General features: G+C 33.4%; 2 protein-coding genes across 5 annotated transcripts in view; one reads left to right on the top strand and one right to left on the bottom strand.

Annotated features, from left to right (window-relative positions):
* On the top strand, nucleotides 2,296-8,106 carry LOC107627091 (probable 2-oxoglutarate-dependent dioxygenase At3g50210). 4 transcript variants are annotated; one of them, XM_021118809.1, is made up of 12 exons: nucleotides 2,296-2,406; nucleotides 2,689-2,804; nucleotides 3,508-3,626; nucleotides 3,997-4,060; nucleotides 4,218-4,285; nucleotides 5,343-5,401; nucleotides 5,495-5,663; nucleotides 5,809-5,828; nucleotides 5,940-5,986; nucleotides 6,539-6,619; nucleotides 6,720-6,809; nucleotides 7,966-8,106. In XM_021118809.1, the coding sequence occupies exons 1-12, from the start codon at nucleotides 2,373-2,375 to the stop codon at nucleotides 8,089-8,091; spliced, it is 993 nt and encodes a 330-aa protein (XP_020974468.1). In that variant the 5' UTR covers nucleotides 2,296-2,372; the 3' UTR covers nucleotides 8,092-8,106. The 4 variants fall into 4 exon arrangements, with proteins under 4 accessions (XP_020974468.1, XP_016185443.1, XP_020974465.1 ...); XM_016329957.2 differs by lacking the exon at nucleotides 7,966-8,106 and adding an exon at nucleotides 7,253-7,665; XM_021118806.1 differs by lacking the exon at nucleotides 7,966-8,106 and adding an exon at nucleotides 7,253-7,665 and having other exon boundaries at nucleotides 5,343-5,663.
* LOC107627100 (tRNA-dihydrouridine(16/17) synthase [NAD(P)(+)]-like) overlaps nucleotides 8,981-10,116 on the bottom strand; it is a 4,189-nt gene continuing 3,053 nt past the window's right edge. Inside the window, exon 4 of the mRNA XM_016329967.2 lies at nucleotides 8,981-10,031. Coding sequence (XP_016185453.1) covers nucleotides 9,263-10,031 — 769 coding nt within the window. The 3' untranslated portion in view covers nucleotides 8,981-9,262. The remainder of the gene's footprint in view (nucleotides 10,032-10,116) is intronic.

Raw genomic sequence — 10,116 nt, forward strand, 5'->3', positions numbered from 1 at the left:
AATAAATTTATAATTTTTAAAGACATACAAAAATTATAATTTTTAAATTCAAAAATATTAAAATTTTTATAATTCTAAATATATAATAAACATAATCATCAACCAAGTTTTTTAAAATAAAATAATAAAACTATTATTATAAAAAATAAAATAAACGTTGTCTAAAATATATAATTAAACATTTTCAAGTCTCCAATCAATTGAATATAGAACATAATCTAAATATAATTTAGAACATCTTCAATTATAAAAAAGAACGACAGATTCGCCAGAAAAGCCTGCCCTGCCAAAACTCACCAAAATTCACAAGTTAGGAGAACTTTTTAATTATAACCGTTTTAAATTTTCAACCCAACCCATCTTTTTTGACGAATTACGCAGACCAACTCGACAAATTTCGATCTATTTGTCACCACCACTACAACAATGTAGACTATTTTTTAGGATTATTATGTGTCAAAAAAAATTAAAATTCGTCAAAAAAAATTTTGACACTATTTTAACTATGAAAATATGTTAATAAAAATTTTGTCAAAAATAGTATTTTTAACATATAAGTAATTGTAAAAAAAAGTTTAAATCTTATTTTGATAAATATTGGCCATCAAAAATAATTTGTTAGAAAAATTTGAGAATATATTTTTTGTAATACTTATTAATCGTCAAAAATACTATTTATTTTGACACTTATTGACTATAAAAAATTCTCAACAAAAATTTTTAACAAAGAATGAGATGAGATCTTGAAACGGAAGAATAAACTGAGATTTTGAAAATGAAAAATAAGTAGTATGATCCTAAACTGAGAGCAGTGTGATGCCAAAATTGATGGAGCTCAACGAAGAAAAAGAATAATAGAGTAAGTTGAAAACAAATGAATGTTATTTGACATTTGACATTTGTGATATTTGTCAAAAATATATATTAATTTTTACACTTAACTATAACTTTAAAAAAATCATGTTAAAATAGTTCTCTTTTCTTGTAGTGCAATAAATAAAACTGAGCAATAAGATTAAATTTCTGTTTTTTACACTAGTCCCTAATGCAGAAGATACCCACATTATATTAAACCTGCATCGATTCTAGAATAGAATATAAATAAAATACGACAGATTTTTTTTTTGTGACTGAAATAAACTAAACAAAGAAAAACAAAACAAATGCTTTGCTTAAATAGAGGGACAGTTCTTTTTAAGACTATTCTTAAACTCCTCCCAAAGTGAAGGAAGCTCTACATGAGAAAGTTGTAACTTCATCCTTATCTTTGCCATAGTATCTGCGACCGTGTTTGCATCTCTCGTAATCAAACGAAAGTCAACACGCCAATTTCAATACATGATATCTCTTATTTTGAGCACCAATGGATCAATAAACCCAAAATCATCTTGGTGATTAATAACAAGATTAAATGCTTTCACACAATCTGTCTCACAAATAACATCTCGTTGATCTACATCCCAAGCTAAGAGATATCCTCTCCAAATAGCAAACAATTCTCCTTGAAGAATACTATTACTTTCAATCATTCTCAAACACCCCCTTTGCGAACTCCCATTACAATCTCTAATAACACAAGCAAAACCAACACTATCACCCAAACCAAGATAACTAGCATCACAATTAATCTTGAAAATACCCATGGATGGGGATTCCAAAAACCATTTAGAGTAGAGGGAAGGAACATACGTTGTAATTCAAAAATATTCCTAAGCTCCTTTTCTGAAGTTAATGCCAGACAAATCACTTTTTCCGGAGGCCAAGTTTCATGAGGATTAAACATGTCATTATTCCTTACTCATCATATCCACCAAAGTCCCGAAAAGAACTTGAACGGATGCTCTCTACTATGATACAAGAACCAGTTCTTCAAATCCAAAGGATGTTAAGAAATATGCAACCTATGCCATACAAGCTGAGCTTCTGGGCAATCCTGAATACAATGTAAAATCGATTCATGGTTAAAAAGACATCTTGGGCACCTATCCGATGACGACATCCCTCTTCTAAAGTAAAAACTTGCAGTAAGAAGAGCCTCCTTAAGACACAACCAAGCCAAAAACTTGTGCTTTTTCAGAACAAGCTGACGCCAAAGCTAAAGCCAATTCTCCTGCTCCTCCCAATCAAAAAGTTTCTTACACAACCACAAGTAACCATTACGTGAGTCATAGACTTTAACTGCATATCCAAACTAATACCAATCCACTTCCGAACCTGTTTGCACATCTGAACTGTAAGAGAGAATATTACCTTAATTATGAACGGTTAGGATGTTAATTTTAAATATAGTATTTAAGAGGCAATTGCCACCGCAGAGCTTGCATTGTATCACCGACCTCACCCGCAATACACAGAACACACAAAAGTCAGCGATGGCTACGGACTTCAGTTCAATTCCCCTAATTGGTAAAACTTTCATACCAGTTCCATAGCCATCAATCTCGATATTTTCAACCAATCATATCTTTCGATTTCATAGCTTCATTTGTGTATGTAGATAGAAATTAAACATAACTAATTATAATAATTTCGCTGATGGTTTTAGTTCAGTGTCCATGAATCAAGAATTTTGAAAGTTCAATTTTCATTATCACAAGTGATCAATTATGTTACAGTTGATGCCGAATTATTTACTTAATATACTTATAAATTCAGAGGATAAATTTAATTTCTTTTTGTTCTATCTAGATGTTAGTGCCCTTTTAGCCAAGTGTGATGACCCAAAAATGGGAGAGGACCCTGGTGTTCTTGAAGTTGTTAGACAGTTGGATAAGGCTTGCACTGAGGCTGGGTTCTTCTATTTGGTATTTATCTTTTATTTATTTATTTTTCTTCTTTTATTCTGTAGCTTGCTTTCTTGAAATATGAGATAAATTGGTAGGGTTCTCTACATCATAACGATTTCTGTGTTAGAATTGCTTATTTTACATTGACAGTAGGTTCAGTAGTCTTTGATGTGTAGATTCCAAATTTCTCTAGAATAAAGATTTTAATATTGCTTTGAAACTGAAATGAACAAAAAGAAAAAAAACGTTTAAGCAATAAATCTCATATACTAAGTTAACCTAACCAACTTGGGTTGGTCAAGTTGTTAGTTCACTCGTCTACTTAAGCAAGTGTCGGAGAGTTTGAATCCCGCTTTGTGCATGCAGCAACTCATTAGCTAGCAGCAAATCCTTAAATAAAGCTTCAATTTGCGACAGATTAGTATTTGGCCTATCAGGCTAAGTGATACCGTGGAAAACCAAAAAGGTTAATAATATAATCCCACAAGGATACATTCGAGGCAACTTCTAGTGAAGCTATTGCCATTTACAAGCATCTGAGTAAATAGAGTTCATATTAAATCAATAGAGGAATTAATTATTATTTGATTTTCTCTAAAAGTTTATTTTCTTGGCAATCCAAGGCAAGATTTTGCATTCCGGTTTTCTCCCTTGTCATCTTTAATCATTTCCTTTATTTTGGTTATTGTTTTGCTTAAATTCTATGGTCCTTGATTTACAGAAAGGTCATGGTGTTTCTGATGCTCTCCTTAAAGAAGTTAAAGACATAACTCGCAGATTCTTCGAACTACCTTGTGAAGAAAAGACAAAAATCAAAATGACTCCGGCTGCAGGGTTCAGGTTAGCCTGGATGCCGAATTCGCTTTATTTAGTTGTTAGATATAAGACGCCTTTGCCTAACAGCTTCTTCACCTTCTGGAAGAGTTAGTTCGTGACATGATATCAGATGTTTAGAACTTCGATGATTGATTGATCTCAAGATTGATCCTAGTTGTCATTTTCCAAAAATTGCACACAGAGTTTCAGCATATGGTTGGGTTGGCCTATACCTTCTGTTTCATCAGTATGGATCTTTCTTGAGGGGGCACGTCATTTTTTAAAACCATCTCTATGTATTTATCTAGCAGCATAAAGTTTGACATAGTTGATTTGTGACATTTTATTTATATGCATCACAGCACTTGCTATAAAAGCCTAACTTCTGATGCAGAGGTTACCAGAGGGTTGGAGAAAATATAACTAAAGGCACACCTGACATGCATGAAGCAATTGATGTAGGTATTACTAAGAATATAGGTCTATGTCAATGTTCTTTAGAGTCAATTTGATCATATTGTTTGAAGATAGATTCCCTCACTATACCATATCATTTTCTTTCTCTGATTGCTAAGCATAGTAGCTCTACTGATTGCTACATTTTTTCTTTGGCAGTGCTATAAGGAGGTGACAAGGGGCATGTATGGAGATCTTGGCAAAACTATGGAAGGATACAACCAGTGGTATGTGGAATCATGTTTATTTTTTATCTTTTTGTTTTTAATAATGCCTGCTTCACTGCTTTAGACGAATATCATGCCCAATAGACATAATTTCATGTATGCTTTTGCTTCTAGTCGCATATATCTTATGGGAATTTCTTTGGTGAAGAATAAAGTTGGGTGAAGAGTAGAGTTGGCAGTTGGGTGAAGAGCAAAGATTTTTCCTAAATTTATAGAGAACTTGTGAGAAGAAGACCGACAGAGTACCCAACAAGGAGGGTGGATGAGATGAAAGATGGATAAGGGGTGAAAGGCAGAAGAAGACCTAGAAAAACCATCCATGAGGTGGTCAAACAAGATCTACATATAAACAGTCTCTCTGTAGACATGATATATGATAGAGCTCAATGGCGTCATTTGATTCATGTAGCCGACCCCACCTAGTGGGATAAGGCTTCGTTGTTGTTGTTATAGAGAACTTGTGCATTGCACATGATATATATTTTGTGACTTTTTCTATTATAAAGGAAGCAATCTTCACTCTCATTGAAAGGTACAATGCACCATAGCATTATCGATATCTTATTAGTCAAGATTCGAATATTGATCAAATTAGTTTCATTCTCTTAGGATTAACTTTGCATGAATGACATTTGATACGTGTCTCTCATATCCAAGCAATAGAGTATTGCACTTGGGAGTACTAACATTTAGTATAGAAGTCCTTATGTGATAATAACAGACAGTGAAGTACCAAAATTACCCATGAAAGAAAGATCATGTCACTGACAAAAATCACTTATAGAAGAACACAAACTCAAAAGCTTAAAGAAAATTATGGATGAAAGATCATGTCATCAACAAAATGGTTCTCCTTTTTGGGATAGATTTGTTAAACAAATCAAGTCTATTGGATATATTGGCCACCAGATTTTTGTTCTTTTTTTGGCTAACATTATCAGTAACATCTTTTGTGATAATTTTGGTACTTCACTCATTAAAATATCACACTTATGTCTTCTTAAGCTAGTATGCATTCCAAGTTCTAACCCTTGCAATTTTTTTGTCCATCATGCAGGCCTCAAAATCCTCCAAAGTTCAAAGTTATTATGGAGGAATATATTAGTATCTGCACAGGCATGCTTTCTCATCCTTTTATTCCTATTCCCATGATTTTGTTTCCTGGAGTGGAATTTTTCATTCTTATGATGATTCTTTTGGTAAGAGCAGAGCTTGCAAGGAAAATTATGCGAGGTATCGCTTTAGCACTAGGAGGATCACCAGACGAATTTGAAGGACAGAGAGCTGGGGATCCATTTTGGGTAATGCGGCTTATTGGTTACCCGGGCTTAACCACTACAAATGGAACTCATGAAGCTATGAAAAATGACATTGGATGGTAATGTAATTATAAAATTCTAAACTGAGGTTGCAAACTACTTGCAAGTTACTAATTTAAGTTTTTCATTTCCATTACATTATTGATGTATTTTCTGTTTATGTTTACTTTTTTGTCTTTGTTTCTTTTATTTCATGAAATCCAGTGGAGCTCATACTGATTATGGTACGATATATATTTATATATCTTAGCCTTCAATCATGATTTATTTAGATTATCTGTTAATGAGTAATCGTCAATTGTCAATTAATGATCTTAAGATGCTGTGCCTAATAGGTTTATTGACATTGTTAAACCAGGATGAAGATATAAATGCTCTCCAGGTATTCTTTTATATAATTCCTTCTTGATTTTAGATACTGATAATCTTCATTTGTTGCATACAATTCCTGATATTACTTCTGTTTCTCACTATGAGCACTCTTTTACTGAGTTATATAACCTTGAATTCAAATTTTATATGTAGTTTCTGTTTAAATGTATATAAATTTAGTTAGAGGTGATTGATTTCGTCGAAGTTTTAAGTTTCAATTTTCAACCTATGTTTACTGCTATAACCATTAATTAAATGGTTTAACTAACATGTATCCTGAAGACACATTTTAAGGTTATATATCGAGAAAGTTTTGTTATTGAAAATACAAAATATTGAAGTTTTTAATGCGTTTGTTGTGTATTTATTAAAAGAAAAGATTTTAGAACTTCTACTAATAGTAATCTTAACATGTGCCTTACTAAATCCTTAATTTAATTCTAGGTTCACTAAGGCTCTTAAATGGATTCAATTGCCTCCAAAATGAGAAAATGTGGTGTTAAGAAAACTTAAATCATGGTTGCTTTTGTTTCCCATTGTTTATGCTATGATATTGTTGAAGGTGAGAAACCTCTCTGGTGAGTGGATATCAGCACCTCCAGTTCCTGGCACATTTGTGTGCAACATTGGTGACATGCTAAAGGTAATTTTTCACGCTTTTAATCTCTTAATCAAATCAACACTCCATGAGAATTGAGACATAGTTGAATAATATCTGATCAAGTATGGAAAAATTACGGCAGATATATTCCAATGGTTTATACGAGTCAACTTTGCATCGGGTGATAAACAACTCTCCAAAATATAGAGTCAGTGTAGTATACTTTTACGAGGTTAGCCCCTATTTTCTATACTTCGTTCATTTGAAAATATTTGTCACTTTTTAAAATGTTGGTATATTTATAACTTAAACTATAATTCAATGTATATGTAAACATAGTATCTGGGTAATATAGGGAACAAATTTTAGTTAGCCAAAGTCAATATTAGTTAAGTTTTCTTTTTCAATTCCAAAAACTCATTTTTGTAGGAGCTTTAGTATTTAGAGTTTATAATTTAGACCTTCAAGTTAAGGATTTATTGATATAGTGTCTAGACTTTTAAGATAAACAAAATAATTTTGAAAAAGTTGTTGATATTGACTAAAAAAAGATCGACTCCTTAGTATTACTCTTCTGAATATACCAAAAGTTAAAAGTGACCGATATTTTGAAAGAGATCTCTTTCACTTGATTAATTTGCAACTGATGATAGTTTGGAATTGCTTTGTGAATAGACGAACTTTGATTCTGCCGTAGAGCCTTTGGATACAATTAGAACAAGGAAAAATGGTACCAAGAAGTTTGAAAAAGCTATCTATGGAGAGCATCTAGTTAGCAAGGTCCTCACGAATTTCGTCGACGTTTAATTTTATTTCGTTGTGAATTCTTATAAGTCAGGCATCTAATTAGCTGGTTTAATTTGGACTGTACAACATCCATCTTGCTTGACTAGTTTGCAAGGAGTGACAATACTTTTTATCAGCTATGATTATGGGATCCAAATTCTCTGTATGGTGATTAGGTATATATATATCACGCTCACATTTTTCTCTTGTTATTGTAGGTAAGTCGTGTATGTATCAATATCTTCATCAACAAAATGTAAATTTATATTTCAATTAAGAGTTTGCAAATTGGAGTACAAAAATTGATTTTCATCCGGAGTTAATATTAACATTCCTATAAAAAATAGCATTCATAAATTTATAATTACGAAATACCAAACGAAAATAGAGTTTAAAATAATAGCATAAAATTGTCCTAAGAAAAAAAAGTGTATATATATATATCATAATCCTAACGTTGCATTTCTAAACAAAATTAATAGGAAACTAGTCAAGTAAATAAAAATATTATTTTTTATTAATACGTTGCATTTAAAGTATCTCCATTTTTGGCGTGTTTATTTCTTACAACTGGTCCTAGATTAACATTCCTTTGTGGGCAAACGAACTTTGATACTGTCGTTGAACCTTTAAAATCAAGTAAAACAAGGACAAATGGTACCAAGAAGTTTAGGAAAGTTGTCTTTGGAGATCATCTAGTTAGCAAAGGTTCTCACGAATTTTGTTGACTAATTTTAGTTTGTTTAATACATTGTTATCTAATACATGTAGCCCTTTAGTATGATCTCCATTTTCTTCACACTAAAATTTGCATTATATATAACACGTAAAATCGCATAATCAACAACTAAACATGGTTGTCACAGTGTAGCATTAAGAATTCCTTTGCAAATTGCATATAATATCAGGTATCACCAATCGTGGGATCATTATTTAAAGATAGATACACATACATAGGCAAGGACAAGATCAGTCAACAGATTGAGTAAATTATCATTTTTCATCAAAAATAAATTGGATGCTGACAAAGTGACAATCCACAAAACTAACCACACAAAAAAACGAAGGTTATAGTCATAAAAGATGAACTCATTTACAGATTATCTATCCACCTTGTTCGATTCTGTCCTCAGTATGGCACTCTCATACTTCCATTCCTTCCCTAACCTTTCCACTCCCTATATGTCCTCCTCCCTCCTCCCTTTCCCTCTTCAACCAATTCCCCTCCTCCTTCTGCCATCCACCATGCCTCTACTTGATCTGCCATTTCTCTGGATGTCGCCACCATCCTCATGGACGTTGCAGTCCATATTGACCTCGATAAACAGCAGTTCAGCCTGCTCTTACATTTTGTAAGCCACCACTTGGATCCTCCGATCTGCCATCTGCAAGCCACTCACAGTCATGGCCTTCCAAACAATCACCACTTTTGCCACCCCTAGTCTCCACCATCTGCCTCCTCAATTTTGCTTCATTCTCCAGCTTCTCATATGTAACATTTTGATTGCTTTTTCTTCTTGTTTTTGTTTTAAAAGTAACTGTTGTGTAATTAATAAAAAAAGATGAAGATGATGAAAAAAGAATAGAGTTTGACTTTTTAACAGAACCAGCAAAAGGTTAATGATTGAATATTTTTGTCAAAATGGTGATTTAATCTCAGTAGATTGGTACCTAGGCAATACCAGTGGCAGTTAGCACTATCTGAATTTTAACACGTATACAACAATGTATATTAGGCGTTCGCCACAAGAATGAAATCAAAATACAGCATAGTAGGGATCTAATAATTTGAACTATTCTCACTTGTAATCAACTACAAAAATTGTATCTAAATAATGTGGAGTCATCATCGTTTTGCTTGGCGACACCAACTCCACCTAAAATGTTTGATGTTTGATATTAAATTTGAACAGCAATCGTCGGTGCGCTGCTCTGTTCATCCGTTAAATTTGGACAAGTTTCCAACGGAGTGTCTTTCAGATATAGTGGAATTCTTGTACCTGTTCCTCTAAGCCGATCAACCATATCATAAAGAAACTCGAATGTCAATTTAGATTGTTTGTTTAGTTCTTCCCTAATATGAGGTTGAAGGCTGAACCAGTCTCCCAGCAATTTATGAACATGCGAGCGAATCATTCTCCATGGCACAGGATATTTTTCGCAGAGCTTCAAATATTCCACCAGCAGATCTGCCTGGTCTAGATTTCCCTCTACACCGGCTCCTTCGCTTTTGGACACCCATTCAGCAGTTTGAAATCCAGCAAAGAGGGCCGGATTCTCAAGCAGTGTCTCGGCAGAAAGAACCCCTTCAACTCCTGTCTCCTCCAAGCATTCTTTCACGTCGTTCATGTGCCTTATGTTGCCATTTGCAAGGACTGGAATTCTGACTGCATCTTTCACGGCCCTGATGGCTTTCCAATCAGCTCGAAACTTCTTCCCATCTTTCTCGTCCCTTGTCCTGCCATGGACAGCCAAAAGTGAACAACCAGCCTCTTCGAGCATCCTGGCATACTTCAGTGTGTCATCCAATTTCGGGAAGAGTCTAATCTTGCATGAAACAGGAACTTTAAGGTTGAGAGACAATTTTTCCACTAGAGATTTTACAAGAGGAAGGTTATCCATTAAGAAGGCTCCATAATATCCTCGCCTTGCAATGCGCTGAGGACACCTGCATAATCATAAAGAATATCAAATTCTAAATCCTATTGATAAAGTTCCTTATTATTTACTGAAAAAAAAAGCATTAAAGACTT

The sequence above is a fragment of the Arachis ipaensis genome, chromosome B01 (genome assembly GCF_000816755.2).
Source record: "Arachis ipaensis cultivar K30076 chromosome B01, Araip1.1, whole genome shotgun sequence".
NCBI classification, from domain to species: Eukaryota; Viridiplantae; Streptophyta; class Magnoliopsida; order Fabales; family Fabaceae; genus Arachis; species Arachis ipaensis.